Here is a 20,210-nt window from a genome sequence, read left to right as displayed (position 1 = left end):
GGGGCATTGTCTAGGCCCAGGGCCTTGGTACTAATTGGGAACATGGGTAAAACACAGGTGCCATTTAGCGTGGAGTAATAGATTCCCAGGCATAGTGGCTTTTGCTGTGAAGCTGGGATGTTAGGAAGGAGATGCCATACCCGTGCTTGGGAGAGGCTTGAGAAATGCCATGAAAGACACTAAACACTGAGAGTTTAAGCCCTAGAGCCTTACGGATTTTCAGAGCGACAGATTTTGAAGAAGAAGCAATGGGGAGGCGGTGGGGGGGGGCCTTAAAACTTTCCTTTATAGGCAAGATCATCTGGGTGACGATCCAGTTATAATCCTTTCCCCCAGACTAACCCCTTTCCACTGAACGGCCCCATTGGAGATGCTCAGCGGCTGGTCTGGGAAGATTGAGTAGTGGAATGACTGCCCTGCTCAGGAGCGGAGCTGCACTGTATGTCAGTTCGATCTCCTTGTGCGATGAGGGCTCATCTGGTGGGTTCAGCTTCAGTGGTGGTGGTTTTCATGCAAATGCTGGATGATGATCTCTGGACTCCTAGGAATCGATATGAAGGGATTGAATATTTTGAGATTTGCATTGCAGGCGTGCGACGAGCCACAGGAGAGGAAAGATGGTCCACTGGGTCGGGTGCTAGCCTGGGACTTGATCTGGGTTTGAGCCCCGCTGCCACCACAGACTTCCTGTGTAACTTGGGCAAGGCCGTAGCCTCTCTGGGCCTCACTTCCCCTTCTGTACAATGGGGATACTGGCCCTGCCCTGCCTCACAGGGGTGGGGGAGGATCATTATGTTAGAGCATGAGGCACTCAGATACTAGGTAATGGGAGCCATATACGTACCTGAGAGAGATGGGTACTGAGGGTGCTAAGCACGGTGCTAACATAGAGCAGAAATGTCCTTTGGATTATAGGAGCGCTAGAGATCAGGGCCCCCTTGCGCTAGGTGCTGTATATTCACATAGCAAGAGACTGCCCCAGAGGCCTTAGAGTCTTAAGAGACAAAAGGCAGATGGGGAAACTGAGGCAGGGAGGGGGATGTGACTTGCCCAAAGTCACCTGCAGAGCTGGGAATAGAACCTGGGTCTCCTGACTCCCAGTCCAATGCTCTGTCCACTAGGTATCCACACCTCTCCAAATATATGGTTTAAAGTAACGGATGAGAGTTAACAGGAATCTCTCCAAGCCTGTCTAAGTTCTTCTATGGTGCCCACCCCGTCTCTGTAGTATCTGAGCATCTCACATACATAAATGGGGTTGCTCTCCTAATGCTACCTGTGCGCTAATAAAGTGTTCTCCCCGTTTGTGCAGAGGGGGAACTGAGGCACAGAGAGACCCAGGGCCAGATTTTCAGAGGCACTGAGCACCCGCAGCTCCCCTTAACTGCAGCTAGCTCAGCGTATCTGAGAATCAAGGTCTACGGTGATTTGCCCAAGATCACGCATGTGGTCAGAGGCAGAGCTGGGAGCTCCCCCCGACTCCCGATTCCCACAAATCTACAGCCTGATTCTGCAGTCTTGTGCTTTACAGATCTCTTGGCAGGGTCTGCGAATTTTTCACTTTGTTTTCATTTTAAATGTTTTGTTTCTGGGAGCAATTATGCAGCTTTGTCTTGCTTGTCAGCTCAATAAGGACAAAGAACATATGTTAGATTGTGGGCTGCTTGCATGGATCTTCCACAGTGTAGTGTGAGCATAGCGTCGCAATTGCGGTTTGCAGGGTGTTGGGACAGCTATCCTGTCTGTGTGTGTGTGTTGTGGGGGAAGAAGGGAATAACAGGAGGCATTGTCTGTATGATAGTAATAACATAACAAAGGGCTTTTGCTTAAACCAGTGTTTTCCAAAATGAGAGGCACAAAGGAGACTCTGGGGGTGTATGGACAGACCTCTCCGTTGTTCTCCAGGGTCTCAACTTTGTTTTCTTTTCTTTTTTTTTAAAGTAAGTCTCTAGTTTTTAGACTTGAGAGGGAAACCTTCAAGGTGTGAACTGAGTGTAACCGATACTGCAATGCCTGCCTGAATTTGCAGAGAGCCTGAAACAATTGCTCAGAAGTGCGAACCTCTTTTTGTTCCGGTGGGGGCTGACTCAGATGTCACTGGTGATGTGTGAGGAAGGACCGTATGAAGATTTATGCTGGTGGTTCCTCAGGAGGGACGTGAGAGTGTTGCAAATTGGATGTGATAGGTTTCATTTCCTTGTTTGGTGCGTGGGGAGGACTCAGTTTTCAGAAGTTCGGGAAATATTGGCTTAAACCCCAGGGTCTGAACCTGGATGGCCCAACAAGTTAGAACAGGGGGTGACCACTATGGGTAGATGGGGGAGGGTAGTCCTGACATTTTTTTGTGACGGAGGGGAAAGGGGGTGTGTGTGAAACTTTTTTCTTTTGTAACAGAGCCACTGTGTGTTAAAGGATGAAACCCACAGATATTTTAAAAAATCGTTTTGAGTGAGTATACCGCTGCGCCAGATTCTGCCCTCTGAGAGCTGTGCCTTCGACTCCCAGGGGTTCCTCTCGATTTTCACCTTGGGTAACTGAAAGCAGAAGACCAAGGGTCCAAGGGGTGTAAAGCGCAAGTGAAATGGGACTTGTTTCCACGCAGGGGTTGAATCCAGGGCCCTAAGCTTGGAACGTTACAACTTACAAGGTGCGTGTGTGGGAGGGAGAGAACGTTTCAGAAAGTGATCAGCCTGTGTGAACGGGGGCTTAGAATGGAAACTCTTATGCCATGTTAACTCTGGGCACTGGTGCAGAGCATTCACACTGCGATACCACGTGCTTCCTATGGCTGGCTGGCAGTGAGCCCGTGTTACTGTTTGAGGAAGCAGGATTCTGTCTTTTTACTGAGGAGGCAGCTTGGAATTAGACACGCGGGAATCTGACCAGGGCACTGGGGTTAGTGCCCTGGGCTCCAGGACCCCAAATAACCATGGTATGTTTTAATGGTATCACAGTAGCCCATCGATGAGACCCACTAAGACAGGCCTCCAGGTGCTAGGTGCTGCCCGTTCATGTAGCGAGAGACAGTCCCCGCCCCCAAAGTGTTTGTGCTCCAAATAAACAAGGCCAGGGAAGGTTTATTCATCTCCTGCGTGTGGGGTGAAGTGCCTAGCCCAGGTCTCCTGCATGCCCGGTCAGTGCTCTTTGCCCTTCTGTCCAGCTCTGCTCCCTGACTGCTTTGCAAAACACCAGCAGGTGATGTCAGCAGCCGGAACAAATGGGACTCGGAGCCAAGCTGCCAATGAAATGATTAAGGGGCTGGCGGGATTGACTTAAGGGGGGGAAAGATGATCCCCTAATGGGGCCTGGCTTTGGAGGGGTGCAAACGCCAAGAAGGGGAGGGTGCTTTGGGGTGTGTAACTCGTAGGAGGGATGGGATGGAACTAAACAAAGGGGAGTGTCAGTTAAGGTCTGTTAAACTGTGAAGTTGTGTCCCAAAGGGCGGGGTAACGTCTCTTAAGAGCTAGGAAAATATCCTAAAGGGGAAACCTGCTTTCCTTGTGTTTGATTCTGTATTTTAGGTATGGGGGCACTATTGTACATACCCTGGAGAGCGGACCATCTACACAGGCAAAACATAAGGAGAAACGGAGGCATGGACTGGGGAAGTGACTTGCCCAAGGCTGTACAGTGAATCAGTGGCAGAGCCAGGGATAGAGCCCAGGTCTCCCACCTCTCAGTCCATCCTCCTGCCTGCTGGGCTGCCCTCTCTTTGTCCTGCCCTTATGTTCCCAGGGGTCGGCTTTGGTTGGTGGAGCCGAGCACCAGCTGGGACGCAGTGCGGGGCAGGCTCCCTGCCTCTGTGCTCCGGGTGCCATCGGCTAGAGCCGCAGTTTCCTGGTAGAGATTGGCGTCTCCATGGGAGAGCGAGGAGGGCGTGGGAGGGAAAAGTCAATTGTAACGATATTGGAGTTGAATTACAAAGAGAATAAACTCTTCTCCTCAGGGCTTTGGGCGCATTGGCTGCTGGGTTTTTTTCCCTCTCTGTGCGGTAGATGAGCTGCAGAACAATTGATTTCTCAGCCGAGGAGTTAGCCTTTCCCCTCGAGAGGTCTCCAGTTGTGAAAGGGAGTTTTCCTCTTGCGGGGGGAGGAGGGGGAGTCTGCGGCGCAGCCTTGCCCATGTCTGGCTAAGACCATCGCCCAGGCAGCGAGCCGGAGAGTGCCGTGAATACAGAAGGTCGAGCCTCCGTGTGTGGAGGGCATGGGGAGTTAGTACGATTGCTTGTGCTTGAAGCCGTACCTGCAACAACCACGCAGGGCCATTGGAGGGGTCCGTTATACAATAAAGACCCCCGGTGCTGGCCAAGGCGAGGTTCGCCTCCCTCTGAGGCGTTAGTCATTGGCCACAGGATTTGGCCAGGCCATTTCACGGAAGCAGAATGTCTGTTCCAGGCGATCTCTTCCTGTCTGAGCAGCGGCTGGGTGGCTCTGTAGATTGCAGGCCCGCAGTGTCTGAGAGCAGGGCAGTGCTGTTTGTACAGATGGGAAACTGAGGCACAGATCTAAATGATTCACTCGAGGTCCCCCAGGGCCTCTGGCAGAGCTGGCATCCCGGAGTAGCGACCGAACCGCTGGGCAGCCCTTCCCCTTGGTGGTGCTTCGGGTGGTGAGATTTCTCCACCGGCCTCCTTGTCTCTCAAACCAGCCGGTGCCCTCTCCTCTGTGTCTTTCCAGCTCCTCTCACCACGCTGCCCTCCGTGGACACTGCTGCTGGTCCCAGGAGCCCGCACCCAGCCTGTGCTTCGAGATCGGGGCGAGCCATGGCTCTGACCCAGCGGGACTCCGCCACCCGCATCCTGCTGGCTGAGAAGAAGTTGCCGCAGAGACACGTGTGTGCTCCCTTGGAGGGAGGGTACCCCAGAAGTGGCACTGCTCTCCCTGCCAGGGCAGGAGGGAGCTGTGACCTGGAGGATCGGACACTCAGTGTCACCCCCGCATATCCAGATGGGACCGGCACTTGGGATCTATTCAGATCAGTGGGAGTCAGAGCAGGAGCGATGCCAGGGGGTGCAAAGGCTTCAGGCCTGCGATGAGCGTCTGTGTTATTGCAAGAGGCGTCACGTGACAGCGAGTGCTGAAAGCCTTCGGTCTTACTAGCTGGATGGGTCTCCAATACAAGGCTCATTCTCTTGCAGACGAGGGCTGAGATTGTCTACGTTGCCCAAGGGGTTTAGGTTCCCACTAAAACGAATGGGAATTGAATATCCAAATCCACGCGGCTTGGTGCTGGCTGCTGTGAACCATGAGCTACGTACCCAGAAGTCTTTGTGGCTGGGTGCAGCCCCAGCATGGACAGGAAACATGCCCGCAGCACGCAGAACCCGACTGCAGCTCTGCGGTGGGGTTGCAATCTCTTGAGATTGCGGGTAGCCAGGTGGCTCCCCCATGATCACAGCTAGGCAGCAGTGAAGACCCAGCCAAAGTGATTTAGGAACCTGTCTCCTGGAACGGCGTTGGGCTGCAAGCTTTTCTTTCCCATGCTGGGGTTTCGGGTGATGGGGTGGGCGGGGGGTTGGGATAAACAGGCTTTATTTCCTCTCTTCCTCAGATGAAGACCTGGCCCTTGGGCTTCGGGGTGAAGCTGGAGATTGTCACCCCTTTTCTGGGCAAGTACCGCCCGTTCGTGGGGCGCTGCTGTCAGATCTGCACCCCGAAGAGCTGGGTAAGGACAGGCGATCAGAAGAGGGAGGGGATCAGCCTGGCGGTGGTTGGTGGCTTCTGCTTTCAGAGGGACTTACCCCTAGAGTTGGTCCCTCTTGGGCAGGGCTAGAGCAGATTGGCAGGGACAGATGTCTGTGAATCTGGGTCTTCCCAGCTGCAACCTTTCACCAGCACCAAAGCAGATTCTGGCCTCTGGGCAGCACCTGTCGCTGCCGGCAGCTGCAGGGCAAAGAGAGAAGGAACTCGCCCTCCCCACGCTGGCAGGGATGGAGGGTTCCTGGGTTATTCTTGGCAGAGGAGTGAATTCCTAGGGGAGAAGGGGGAGCCCTGCTATTCAGGATGTGTTTCTACTAACGGCCATGCCTGTCTGCTTTCAGCAATCCTCCTTCCACAAGCACCTTCCTTCCCTGGGCTTTCACAATGTTCTCCAGGTGACGGAGGAAGACACCAGGTGAGTATTGGAGGGGGCTGGGGAAGGGGTGCGGGGTGGGAGAGGGTTGGAATGGGGCGATTTCCTGGGCACCATGCTGTGTCGATGTTCAGCAGAGGGAGGACATACTCTTCCCGCGTTATCTCCACGTGCCTCTGAGGCTGGAGATGTAATCAACCCTGGCAGCCTGGACTCTTGGGTTCTATCCCCAGCCCTGCACGGACTTGCCGTGGGATCCGGGGTGAGTCGCTTCTCCCTGCGAACAAAAGCAAGAATAATATTCATTTCTCTGCCTCACTGGAGTGATGGGAGGATTCATAAGTTAGCCTCGCTTGCTAATTCGTCTAATAACTAAATCGCTTTAAGGATTGTTTGTAAAGCCTTTTGAAAGCTGCAGGCCCATAAAGACTAAGTGTTATTAACAGCGGAGAGGAGAGTATTTGATTCGTTCCCATCCGCCCACCCACTCCAATGTAATGTAACAGCCGCAGCAAAAGGGGAATAGAGATTCAACCGAGTAGTTAGTTGTTACCAAAACATGTCGATTCCCACTCTGGTGTGGAAGGTTGTATTCAGAGATCAGAGTTTCCACTCTGATCCCTTCCCTGGGACCAGCGCAGGGAAATGCTTACAAAGCATTTTGGGTAGGGCTGCCCAAGCTGTTTCTAGCCCTGGCAGTTTGTGTGACGGTGGATGTTAAAAACTCGGTGGTTCTGGTTCCTTTCCCTGCTACTCTCACGTGCCCGCACTTCAGTAGCAATGTACATACGTCCGGATCCTTGGCTGATGTCAGTCACTGGCTTCCCACAGAGATTGCTGGAGCTCCCCCGATTTACACTGGCTGAGGTTTTGTCCCCTGATGTTTAACTCTCCAAATACTGATTTTGGAGCATGCAGGGCTGAGCCGCTGCAGCTCCTGTCAGTTTCTGTGGGCTCCATGGGTGTTCCGCGCTCTTGAAAATGGGGTCACCATGCTTCCTGCTGCTTGAAACCTCACGGCTCCAGCTTACGAAAGGGTCTAAATAATTCATCTCGCCTCGTAGCATGTCACGAGTTACGGACGCTAAAACTGGGGGCGGGGGCGATGGGAACGCAAGGTAGTAACCAGAGATGTGTGATGTTTAGCGTCTGACATCTCATCAGTGCCGTAGGCAGGTTAGAAACGGAACCTCTATGTCACTGGGATTCCAATATTTCTTGCGGAGTTCGGTCTTCATTCCTTGTCCTGGTGCTTGCAAAATGTTGGGGGTTAATGAAGTCCTTTAGTAGTCTCTTAGCATTCCCTGGTACTGATTGAGGACTGAATGCCTGATTGGAGACCTGATGACATCAGGGATCTTGCATCAGTCTTGGTTAATGTTAACAGGACACTGTCGCGGGTCGTGGTACAGCAAAGGCTGCATTGAACAGAGTGCAAAGTTTGTGTCGGGAACGTTTGCCCTTCAGGAGCGCTGAAGTTAGAGCTGGGAAATGCCAATGCAGGAACATCCTGGATGTTCTCTTTTCCTAGAAGGAAGCTCTGAGACCCTGTGGTTGCATGGTCGAGAGAGAGCTCCCTCAATCGATATGGTTTTAGCATGGGAATGCCACTGCTGTACATTTTCTATAGCTCTTTTCCTCCTTAGATCTCGCAGCGCTTTACCAAGCGCCAGTAACCCCATTTTACAAATTGGGAAGTTGAGGCGCAGCAGCCACGGTGTCCATAAATGCCCAGTGACCTTGGGGCTGGCTCAATTATTGGAGCCCCCACCTTGAAGCTTGTGAAAGGGGCCTGGTTTTGAGAAGGCAGGTGCTTGGACCTTTGTGAAAATCAGACCCAGAAATGAGGACTCTGGAGTCACAAGTTGGTTTTGAAATCTTGGCCAGAGGGCTGAGCTGACTCCAGCAGGCTAGGGGCAGATCAGGGACTAGAACCCAGGTCTTCTGGTTCCCAGCCCAGCCCAGCACGCTGTCCGCTCGACCATGCGACGGTAAAAGTTATTTCAGCTATCATTGGGCTGGAGGTCTGGCAAGTACCAGAGCATGAAGGATTGAATACGGAGATTAGACCCGTTCCAACAAGCTCTGACCTACGTCAGTCGTTTCCGAATGGGAGGACGTTGCGAAGGAGGGATGGGCTTGTTAAAAACATGAAACACTTGAACGAGGGGACATGTCAAGGGACTGATCCGACACCACTGGAGTTAAAGGAAGGCTCCCAGTGGGGAGGCAGTGTTTCCTAGTGGGTAGAGCAGTGGCCTTGGATGCAGGAGACCTGGCTTCTGTTCCCAGCTGTGCCACTGGCCTGCTGGGCGATCTTGGGCAAGGCACGCCCCCTTTCTGTGCCTCAGTTTCCCCATGGAAGTAATGATCCAGATTTCCTTCCTTTGTAAAGTCCTTTGAGATCTACGTATGAAAAGTGCTATATATATTATACTTGTAGCTTACAGGTATTAGTAGTACCCTGAAAGGATATACCTGGATAATGGCATGCATGTAATGTATCACGTGTCTATAGGTTCCGTAATTCCCTAGCTGAGTCTCTCTCTCTAGGTACAGGGGCTGGCTAGTAAGAAGACTCTGCTACTTCCTTGCGGTCCTCGATTGGAAAGTTCATTCCGAGACCCCACAAGACCTCCAGGAGAGAATCTTCTGCAGCAAAAGGTATCGTTCCTCATGTGAGAGCAACCTGAGGTTATTATTTACCCCACGGGCTGGCACTGGAGTTTTGCTCTTATGTCCCCTCCTTTCTCAGCTGTTCCTCATGGTATTACAGCCCTACATTGTTTGGAGCCTGCCTCCGGGTCTCTGCTGTTCTGACTGCAGCCAGGGCCGGTTGGTTTAGGTTTTTGAACAGGACATGGGCTGCAACAATGGGAGAATTTGGCCCAAATCTCAGGTGTGGACCCGGCCCCAGTGTCCTGTTCTAACCACTAGACCACGTGCCCTTGTCACCTTCAGAATAAAGTAGAACTGACATGGGGCTATAAACCTCAGGCCAGGGAGGGTATCTGAGTAAGGACTCTTGGGTTCTATTCCCTACCCAGCAACTTATGCCCTCTCTAGCAGGATGCCAGGGCGGTGCGAACTGTTAGGTGGGGCTGGTTTAAACATTTTTTTGGATGGAAAATTGGTTTTTTGATTAACTGAATTTTTTTGTGAAAAGTGTCTGCTTTCCTTGGAAAAGTTTAATTTTTGCATAAAAAATCTGGATGCTCGAAAATTTGAAATATTTTGCATCTGAAATGCCGCTGTGGTGCCTCATGGGAGTTGTGGTTCGGTTACCTCATGCTCCTATCTGCCTCCATGGGACAGGCGTCCGTCCTGCTGGACTTCAACTCCCATGATGCACCATGGCGATAGGCCTGCCAAGATGTCCCACCTCCACTCACCAAGCGGGGACACTGGTGCATCATGGGAAATGTTGTCCAACCAAGGAGCCAGGCCTCTAGAAGAGAATAAGAGTGTGAAGTACCTGAACTGGCCTTTTGTGGGAACTCTCCAGTCCTTTCTTGGCCTCTAGCGGGTGTGCTGGTATAGACAGGGCCTCTGCTACTTGTATCCTGCTCAGAGCATCTCTGCTCAACACCATGGTTCAGGTGTTGATGGCTGCCCTGCCCTAGTGCCCTTGCCATATTTAGGCCTGGCGGAATTAGTGTTTTTGTTTTTTTATTATTTTGATGGCTAATATAATGTTTATTTTAAAGCATTTTTTTCAATTTTTGATTGAGTTAAATTTTCCCAGTTGCTGGAGTGAGAGTGCAAGCTGGAGTGCACCCAAGCCAGGCAACCTAGATTCTAGTCCTGGCTCTGTCCTTGAATTGGGCAAGTCACTTCCCTTTGCCTCAGTTTCCCCATCTCAGAAACGGGGAGTCATAGCTCGAAGGGATCAGATGCTGCTGTGACAAGCACAGTGTAAGCACCTGACTGCAATAGTGGGGTACGAGCAGAGAACGAGAGAGGCATTGTCCAGCATGGCTCACTCTGCTGTTATACACCCAGCCCGCTTTGCATTGAAGTCTTGGGCACTTGGGGCTAGTCTACGTGGGAAATATACTAGCATTACTGTACCCCTGTAGCTATGCTGAGATCATAGAATATCAGAGTTGGAAGGGACCTCAGGAGGTCATCTAGTCCAACCCCCTGCTCAAAGCAGGACCAGTCCCCAACTAAATCATCCCAGCCAGGGCTTTGTCAAGCCTGACCTTAAAAATATCCAAGGAAGGAGATTCTACCACCTCCCTAGGTAACCCATTCCAGTGTTTCACCACCCTCCTAGTGAAATAGTGTTTCCTAATATCCAACCTAGACCGCCCCCACTGCAACTTGAGACCATTGCTCCTTGTTCTGCCATCTGCCACCACTGAGAACAGCCGAGCTCCATCCTCTTTGGAACCCCCCTTCAGGTACTTGAAGGTTGCTATCAAATCCCCCCTCACTCTTCTCTTCTGCAGACTAAATAACCTCAGTTCCCTCAGCCTCTCCTCATAAGTCATGTGCCCCAACCCGCTAATCATTTTTGTTGCCCTTTGCTGGACTCTCTCCAATTTGTCCACATCCTTTCTGTAGTGGAGGGACCAAAACTGGATGCAATACTCCAGGTGTGGCCTCACCAGTGCCAAATAGAGGGGAATAATCACTTCCCTCAATCAGTTGGCAATGCCCCTAATAACGCAGCCCAATATGCCATTGGCCTTCTTGGCAACAAGGGCACACTGCTGACTCATATCCAGCTTCTCGTCCACTGTCACCCCTAGGTCCTTTTCTGCAGAACTGCTGCCGAGCCGCTAGTCGGCAGAACTGGTCCCCAGCCTGTAGTGGTGCATTGGATTCTTCCGTCCTATGTGTAGGACTCTGCACTTGTCCTTGTTGAGCCTCATCAGATTTCTTTTGGCCCAATCCTCCAATTTGTCTAGGTCACTCTGGACCCTATCCCTACCCTCCAGCATATCTACCTCTCCCCTCAGCTTAGTGTCTTTCATGAACTTGCTGAGGGTGCAGTCCACACCATCCTCCAGATCATTAATGAAGATATTGAACAAAACCAGCCCCAGGACCGACCCCTGGGGCACTCTGCTTCATACCGGCTGCCAACTAGACATCGAGCCGTTGATCAGTACCCGTTGAGCCCGACAATCTAGCCAGCTCTCTATTCATCTCCCATGTGGGCACCCTTATTCGGAATACCATGGCCTTGTTTCAGTTCAGTTTTTATCACTTTGGGCACGTACAATTTTTCAGTTTTGAGCCGTCCATTAACCTGAAAAAAGTCTATTTTGAACAGGCGTGTCCAATCACAGGGAGTTATACTGGTGTAACTATACCAACATAGCTTATGAAGCCAGAAGGGACCGTTGTGATCATCTCATTTGATCTCCTGTTTAGCACAGGCCAGAGAACTTTTCTGAATTAATTCCTGTTTCAACGAGAGCGTATCTTTTAGAAAAATAGGTATTCAGATGAAAATCGCCAGTGACGGAGAATCTACCACAACACTTGATAAGTTGTTCCAGTCGTTAATAACCCTCGCTGTTAAAATCGTACGCCTCCTTTCCAGTCTGAGCTTGTGTAGTTTCACCTCCCGACCCCTAGTTCTTGTTATCTCTGCCTGTTAGGTTGAAGAGTCCTTTATCAAAGTAATGCTGGTAAATTTTCCTGTGTAGACAAGCCCTTGCTCTGTGCCTCTCTATGATTCTATGAATCTATGATTCTATGATTCTCTTCCCACATGTACAAGAGAGAATTAATGGGCCAGAGTCTCTCCTGGCATAACATTAGTGGATCTGTGCTGTTTTGCGTCTGCTGAATTCCTGGCCCACTGTTTGTAATGGGTTTTGTGAACCTCTGTCGACACGCGCTGTAGCAGGGGCCAAGAAAGATTGTGATATCTCTAAGGAATATTTTCGCAAAGGGCCCTCTGTCTATACTGATGTCCTACTCTCATCTGCATTTATTTAGCACCTCTCTGGCACCCCTACCCCCCGCACTTACTCTGATAAATTACGAGCTGCGAATTTGTCTTTGGTGTCAGGCTGAGAGTTTAGATTACGAAAGCGACGGTGCAGTGCAGAAGTTGAGCGGGTGGGAGCAGTGCTCTGGGAAAGGCATGGTTGTGATGCTTTCATTTTCAGCCCCGAGCTCACAGATAGGGGAGTGGTCCTGTAGACCACCGAGGCGCGTGATAAATTGAATTATTCAGTGTCCTCTATAATAGAATCTATCCGTGATGATAGCACAGCAGCGCCTAGTGGGCCCCACTGTGTTAGGAGCTGTACAAACACAGAACAGGAAGATGGTCCCTGCCCCAAATTGCTGACAATCTAAGTATAAGACAAGAGGCAACAGGTGGAGACAAACGGTCAAGGGAGTACAAGGAAACGGAGACATTAGTGGTCGGCCTGATGGGGCCGTGGTGTGACCATTGTCGCACCTTGGGGTGTGAGCGCCTTTCAGAGGGATTGTGCTGCTGGGGGTGCTACCTCCTCGGCCAGTAGCTGTATCCCTCCCCCTCACAGGGTGCCGGACAGAGATGGGGAGCTCCAGATGGAAACAGCTGTGAAGGAAGAAAACAATTCCAGGTGTTTCATAGCAGCAAAACTCTTGGGCAGCTGTCAGTTACAGGCAGGCTGTGGTTAAATCCCTGCCACCGTCTGCTCCAATCTGGCCGCTTAAGAAACGGCATTGGGCCCAAGCCCGCTGGACTCAACGCGGTCCCCACTGACTGCTAGGGGCTTTGGATCAGGCCTTTACGGATGGATGCTCCTTTCGCAGATGGGTCAGGAAGGAAACGAGCCACCACGAGCGGAGCGACAATTGGCTGCACGCATTGATTCAGCCAGGCTGATCCCGAATCCTGTGACATATGCACTGCGCTCTGTGGCCCTGTCTGGTCTGGTCGCTCTTCTGGCCCGACGCAGAGCCTATGGGACGACACCCCTGGGCTTTACCTGCCCTTTGGACAGCAGCAAACTGCAGTCTGTTGTCTGGGGAAAGGCGGCATCTAGCACCGTTTAGGACAGGCGGGGAGCTGAAACCTCGGGGGACATTTGGGGCGGCAGAATATAAGTGACTGCAGCTGGAATTTGGCCAGGACTTTGGAGTTGGCAGCCCGGCTCTTGGCGAGCATATTCACCTGGCCTCAGATTTCTCATCTGACAGCAATCCAGTGCCCCCCTGAATCTGTCCCTGCCTGGACTAGAACCCAGATCTTGTCTGTGCCCTTTGCTCTGCCCGCCAGAGACGCTGCAGCTTTCCTGATCACTGAGTTTTCCTGGGCTTCCCACCCCAGCCTGTCTCAGGCTGCATGAGATCGCAGTGTCTCTCCGGCGTGCAGCATAACATGTCCATGATCTCGGTTGGGGTCTCTCCTTGCCGCCCCCAATAACAGTTAATACGGTGTTGGCGGCTGGCTGTCCTTAGGCTATAGTCGCTGGGATGCATTAGGTGCTCTGAATAGCTTATTAAATCCTGCGGCTTTGCTTGGTGTTCTTGTTTTTCATCTGCTCTCCCTTTCTCCCCAGGGTGCAGGATGTCATGGCTCTGAAGGTCCCCCAGGCAAGAGTGGCTGGCTCTGTCAGCAAATCTCCGGCACAATGGAGGAGCAAAGTGCTGCAAATCCTGGGCCAGATTCAGTCTCCTTTCTCCCTTTTCATACTAAGGTATGTCCCCCACCTGCCCTGCGGAGAGGGCCGGGCAAGGGCTACAGGGAACTCTGTGTATGCGGCGCTGGTTTAAGGCAGGGGAGCAGCAGCAGAATTGCCTGAGGGGGCTGGTATTAGAGACCAGGTTCTAGTCCCAGCTCTGCCATGTACTTGCTGTGTGTAACCTTGGGCAAGCAAGATTCTTGTGCCTCGGTTTCCCTGTCTTCAGGACAGAGAGAGTGACACGGCCCTTCCATGGCAAAGCACTCTGAGGTCTAAGCCTGCAAAGCAGCAGGTAGGTGATTAGAGCAATGGGTCTGGCACCTTTCCTTCTTACGAAATTAACAGGCCCGGCAGAAAGCCAAAAGAGTGTGTGAGTGCATTCTGTGCCCCCCTGCCCTGTGGCTTGCTCGCGGAGGTGCCTTGCAGAGACGTGGGCGGTGGGGGTGATGGCAAGTCAGATCCCTGCTAGGAGCCTGTGTGTGTGTGTGTTTGTATTTTAAGTTTCTTGCAGAGTCGGGGATGTTTTTCCTGTGTTTCAAACTTAGATGGGAGTTGGGGGGCTGGGCTGGGCTGGGAAGTGGAATCTTGCTTGGGTCCCCAGTGAAGAGCGTTTGGGATCGGGTGGTGGTTCAGAGATTTGTTCGTCTCAGGAGAGGTCCAGGACTGGAGTAGCAGGGGGCTGCAGGTCGCCATTGAGGGGTACCCAGCGGAGCAAGTGGGGGAGGAGAGCCTGGGGCTGGGGTACCGGAGGGCTGCAGGTTGGGATTGAGGGGTACTGATGGGAGCTAATGGGGAAGGGAGCCCAGGGCTGGTGTCACAGGGAGCTAGTGGGGGAGACTGCTTATCCTGTATTAAATTGAACAGTCGCCTGCTTGAGGGGTTCGTCCCCTATGCAGGACTGGGAGGAGACCAGATGCGGTTTTGACAGGTAACCGACAGGGGGCGTCATTTTTAAGAGCATGCTAATCTTCCCCCTCCAGCATGACCTCAAATGCATGGTGCATGTGGGGTCACGCCAGCGGGGTTGGGGTCACGCTGTTCCCGGGGGTACTGGCACATCCAGTGTTCTGGGAACGTGTCCACGGCCACCTTAGCTGCAGGTCAGGATTGAGGGGTACCGGCAGAGCTTGCGGGGGAGGGGAGCCAGGGGCTGGGGGGTCAGGGGATTGCAGGTCAGGATTGAGGGGTACCGGCAGAGCTTGCGGGGGAGGGGAGCCAGGGGCTAGGGGGTCAGGGGATTGCAGGTCAGGATTGAGGGGTACCGGCAGAGCTTGCGGGGGAGGGGAGCCAGGGGCTGGGGGGTCAGGGGATTGCAGGTCAGGATTGAGGGGTACCAGCAGTGCTGTGCGTGAAGCAGCTCAGGGCTGGAGCAGGGTGGGCTGCGGGTTGGAACCGAGAGACGTTAGCAGAATTGCAGGCGGGTCGGGATGGAGTGGCGCATTGGCCGAGCTTCATGGGGAAGCCCATACAGCACCTCCATGCGTTATTCTGGTCCGGAGCCAGGGTAGCCCCATCCTGGTTTAACGAGTGCTAACATTTCCCACTGGAAGTGAACATCAAAGACTTCACCTAAAAGAAAAGGGGAACTTTTTTTTTTTTTTGATTGTTGAGAAATTGGCAGATAAAGTTTCCATTGAGGCCTAATTGCTTCTCTGATTGAGCTGTAATAAAAGAACCTTTCCGAACAGTCTGAGTATTTAAAGTGGGGAAATTGCCCAAGGGATAAAAGCATTTAGAGATTTCTGGTAAACATCACGCAGGAGCTCGGGGGTGGGGATGGGGGAGGTGGGTTCTGGGTTTGCACGCTGGGGTTATTTTATTTTTATTGTGTTTTTTTTTTTTTTGGCCTAATAACGCAGAGGCGTTAATTTTTTTTTTGCAAACAGAGCTCCTGTTTATTCATTTACTTTATGGGAGCTTAAAGACGTGGGTTGAACATTGCAATGTGATGATAATGCCTAGCTCATGTAGCACTTCTCACCTGCAGATCTCAAAGCACTTCACAAAGGTGGGTGAGTGCCATTAGCCCTGTTGTATAGATGGGGAAACTGAGGCACAGATGCGGGAACCTGACTTGCCCAAGCTCACCCAACAGGCCAGGGGCAGAGCGAAGAATTGGGCCTAGGTGACTGAGACCCAGTTTAGTGCTGTAACCACTAGACCGCACTGCCTTTGAATGAAATCTCGCTCTTAGGATGGATTTTTCACACCCCTGAGTGACGTAGTTAAGCTGAATTAATTTCCTCGTGTAGCCCTGGCCTGAGACGCAGCAAGTCTGCGTTTTGAGTCTCTCCCCTGTCACTGAGTCGCTTAGGTAAGTCATTTAACCTCTCCTTGCCTCCATTCCCCATCTGGAAGATGGAGAGTGTAATACAGTGTCGGCGCTGCAAACCCCAGAAAAATCACAACATTAAAAACTAACCAATTTATTTGAGCATAAGCTTTCATGAGCTACAGCTCACTTCAGATGCGCCACAAGTCCTCCTTTTCTTTTTGCGAATACAGACTAACACGGCTGCTACTCTGAAACGTAACATTAAAAACAATATCAAGGGGAGGAGGCCTCTCCTTTTGGCTTCTGAGCCACTAGGCTGTGCTGGGGTCCTATTTTCATGCTTTTCTACCTCTACTACAAGGGCTGGAAATTTTTGCTCAATCAAAGAAGCTGAGATTCTCATGCATTCCCATGACTCTGGAAGCTGGGGCTTTAAGAATCTCCAGGGGGGCGGAAGAGGTATCGAAGCCCAAGGACCATGTTTGGCCCAAGAGCGAATGGGGATAAACTGGCTGTGAGGAAATGTAGGCTGGAAATGAGGACGGTTTCCTAACCATCAACAGGAGTAGTGGTGGGGGGAAACAAGCTGAACTAGTTCTAAAATGGACCTTGATACGCTGCTAAACGGGATAACCTGCCGGGTGGCCTGCGACACCACGGGACTGCTGATGACCTCGGAGGTCCCTTCCATGCCTAGGTTCCTAATATGACAATTAGTGCGATACTTGCAATCAAACCATGAGAGCTGGCAAGGCCGTGCTTCTCTCTCATGTGTATATGCAGCACCTGGCGCGACGGGGTCCCTGGCGTGTGGAGAATGAGTGGGTGCAGCTGTAGCACGTTGATTTCAGCAGGGTCTGTCTGGGCCCCCGAGTGCCGGGTGGGGCGGTGTTGAACTAGGATGAGTTTCCCAGCCGCTCTCGCGTGCAGCATGCATTTGAACGGTCGCCCTGGCACCGGCTTATGTTCTGGGTCAGGCCTGGAGGGGGCAGGGAGGAGCGAGGCTTCTGCGAAACGAGTTGGGAGATTCTCAGCCCAGCCCCCGTGGGCAAGTGGCAGGGAGGAGCGAGTGAATTCCCAGCCCTAGAGGTAGTGAACGTGTGGGGCTCGGTGGGGAATACAGCCTGCTCTGCGGGGAGACGGGAAATTGAAATCCCTAGAATCAGTGGTTACTGACCGTGGTATAAAGGTGTAATGCGACCCCTCCTAGTGTAGGGCACAGAGACTGGGGGGCGGAGGGGATATCCATGGGCCCTAGAGAGACCGATCCCCGGCCTTTCTTTCCCTCTCCCCCAGGCTCTGCAGCTGGGCTCTGCTCAGACTCCTGAACCGCATGTTCCTCAACTTGCTGCTCCACAAAGGGCAGCTGGAGATGGTGCGCAGGGCAGCCCAGACGGTAAGGAGCAGTGGGGGGCCTGAGACAGCTCTGCCAAGAGCCCTGTTCCTTGTGTTATCTGCCTAAGGCACTTGGGTGGGCCCCGCCACCCTAGTGTCTGAGCGTCTGTAAAGCCTCTAGCCTCATGCTTGGGGGGCAGGGCGGGGCTGATATCTCCATTGTACAGGTGGGAAACTGAGGCATGGAGCGGCTAAGAGATTTGACCAGGGTCACACTGGAGCCTGTGGCAGAGCAGGGATTGGAACCCTAGCCACCAGACCATCCTTCCCCTTCCTCCTTAGGCAGGGTACCTGGCACCTCTCACTACGCCAGCCCCCGCCATGCTGGCGCTTGTGGTGACCATGCAGTGGGCTCAGCACGAGGCGCAGAACTGGGTTCCATTCCCAGCTCTGCCTTTAATCCTTGTTCGGCCTGGAGGCAAATCCCTTAGGGTCAAATTTTCAGCAGGGCCTAACTGCCTTAGGAGCCGAAATCCTAGTGAGTCAGCGGGACTTAAGTCCCTGAGTCACTCAGCCCTTTTGAAACACGTTTCCTAGATCTCAAGCTGGCAGCAGTTGGGTGCCCTGGCCCCTGAGCGCCCCCGCCAGACTTAGGCCATGTCTACACGTGCAGCGGTGAAAGCGCTCTCTGACTCTGCCCCCAGCCTCGGCCCTGGGCTGGGAATGGAGCCGCGGCCGAGGCTGGGGGCTGGTGCGGGGCCGGGAGCCGGGGATGTGGCGGGGGGCCGGACCGGATCAGAGCTGGGGGCAGGGAGGGGCTGGGTGACACTCCCTCCCCGCTGCTTGAGGGGGCTAGCCCGGGCACCCCTGCATCTCCCGGATGTTCCTCCACACCCCCCTAGGGGGGTGCGCCCCACAGTTTGGGGACCTCTGAAATAGCAGGTGTGGCGGTTGCAGACGGGGGCTTGGTCTCCAGGTGGACAGAACCATTGGCAGAGTGCGCAGTTAGCTCGCGGGGCCGCACATCTGATTCCTTGGGGCTTCAGGCTCCGCTGTGCCTCTCCACCCTGGGGCCTTTCCAGCTGACATCTAGAGCATGGGGCTCGTCTCTGGTCACGACGGCCCCGTTTAAGGGTCTGATCAAACACTCATTGAAGTGGATGGAAAAATCCCTGTGGGTTTAGGATTGGGCCCTAGGCATCCGGTGACTTGCCAGGGGGCTGTTTGGGGAGTAGTGGCCAGGATCCTGTATGGGTGTGCAGTATATTGCCTGCAGTGGGTCCCCCTTTGTGTGCTTCGCTCAGCCGGCATCACTTGGCCTGTGGAGACGTCTGTAGTGTGGATGAAGGCTCTGTTGCAGGTATAAGCACAAATCCCCCTCCCGTCCGCACATGCCGCTTTTCCACCGCCGCTGGGTCCCTGGCCCGTTTCCAGGAGCGTCCCGCTGCAGGTGGGGGCGTTGGCGGGGTATCCGCGCTTCTGCACAAGCCTCATGGGTTCTCACACGCCGTGAACCCTGCCTTGGAGTGGCCACAGCCGGCCAGGGGCTAAGAGAACCCTGGGAAATGCTCCCAGAAATGCCTGTCCCGTCAGTGCACTGCCAGCGTGGCCGGGTGTACACGCCGGTGCTGCGCGGACGCTCCCCGAAGAGCATGGGTAGCCCGGGCTCGCCCGTGCGGGTACGCGGCCTCGGCTGTACCCCGCACACCACCTCTCGTTTTCTCCTTCCTCCCAGCCCGACGTCCCGCTGGTTTTCCTCTCGACTCGCAAGTCCCAGCTGGATGGGCTGCTGCTCCCCTTCCTACTGTTCTCTCAGGGCCTGGGGGTGTCCCGAGTGACCTGGGAATACCAGGCCTATACCCCAAGCCTCAGGTAAGGCTTAGCACTGGGGTTACAGGCATCTGTCTTCTGCATGGCCAGCACCCAGCCTGCATTCAACCTGGCCAGCCTGCACTCAACCTGCTTCTCGCCTCTCCTGCTTGTCTTCCTTTACTTTCATTCTTCTGGCCTCTCCCTGGGAACCCTTCTCCCCCCGGGAACGGGTCCCCGGGGGACCACGGGCGGTGGGGCTGGGAGGGAGAGGCGGCTGTCCTGTCTCCGGGGGCGGGCCAGGCAGGATTGGGCAGTTGGGAGGTCGGGGGCGCTGGCCTCTCTGCAGTGCCTGTGCCTGTTTTATCTGCAGGGCCCTGCTGAGCCGGCTGGGAGGGGTTTTCTTGCCTCCCAGAGCAGAGCACATGCCGGACAGCGAACGGGGCACGCTCTCCAGGGCCATCCTCACCTCCGTAAGTGGGGTTCGTGCGGCTGAGCCATGAGCCAAGGGGTGGGACTGTACTCTGGCCCTGCGTGGTGGGGGGGGCGGCATAGTGAAAGCCTTAACCAGTAGTTTGAGACTCCTAAAGCACTTGGTTAAGGATTTCATAGCTGACTAGGAGACTTAGACACCCAGCTTCCATTCCCGTCAGTTGGAGCTCGGGGTATGGCTCAGTCCCCTCCCCAGCTTTGCAGATGCCAGCAGTTGGAGGGGAGGGGTGCAGGTCGCTCCGGAGTAAGGGTTAGGATCAGAACAACCCTCGCCCTGCTTAGATTGACCCTCCTTGTAGAGTGAGCACAGGTCTGGGAGCCAGGACCTCCCCAGGTTTGATTCTCGTTCATTTGTTAAGCACCGCCTGGGCACTTAGCTTAATTCTGCCTCTGCCACTGACTCACTGTGGGACCTGGGCCGAGTCGCTGACCCTGCCTTGGTTTCCCCACCTGATGAGTGGGGAGGGTGCGGGAGTTGTGTGTGAACCCAGTATTGTTATTTAGGACAGTTGTTGGGGGCTCGTCCAGGAATCCCACTCCTTTGTGAAAAACCAGAGCGAGCCCCCCAGAATAGCTAGCAGCCC

At 53.5% G+C, this 20,210-nt stretch overlaps 1 protein-coding gene across 1 annotated transcript in view; it reads left to right on the top strand.

The window, feature by feature from the left end:
* Positions 1-20,210, top strand: part of LOC311513263 (glycerol-3-phosphate acyltransferase 2, mitochondrial-like) — a 174,957-nt gene that overhangs the window by 138,554 nt on the left and 16,193 nt on the right. Inside the window, exons 6-13 of the mRNA XM_084614960.1 lie at positions 4,677-4,831; positions 5,551-5,664; positions 6,041-6,114; positions 8,626-8,736; positions 13,593-13,730; positions 17,287-17,386; positions 19,061-19,197; positions 19,508-19,607. Coding sequence (XP_084471086.1) covers positions 4,677-4,831; positions 5,551-5,664; positions 6,041-6,114; positions 8,626-8,736; positions 13,593-13,730; positions 17,287-17,386; positions 19,061-19,197; positions 19,508-19,607 — 929 coding nt within the window. The remainder of the gene's footprint in view (positions 1-4,676; positions 4,832-5,550; positions 5,665-6,040; positions 6,115-8,625; positions 8,737-13,592; positions 13,731-17,286; positions 17,387-19,060; positions 19,198-19,507; positions 19,608-20,210) is intronic.

Source organism: Lepidochelys olivacea, assembly GCF_965140295.1.
Source record: "Lepidochelys olivacea isolate rLepOli2 genome assembly, chromosome: 26".
In the NCBI taxonomy this organism is placed as follows: domain Eukaryota; kingdom Metazoa; phylum Chordata; order Testudines; family Cheloniidae; genus Lepidochelys; species Lepidochelys olivacea.
The sequence above is the reverse complement of the archived record's forward strand: the minus strand, read 5'-3'. Positions and strand labels throughout refer to the sequence as shown.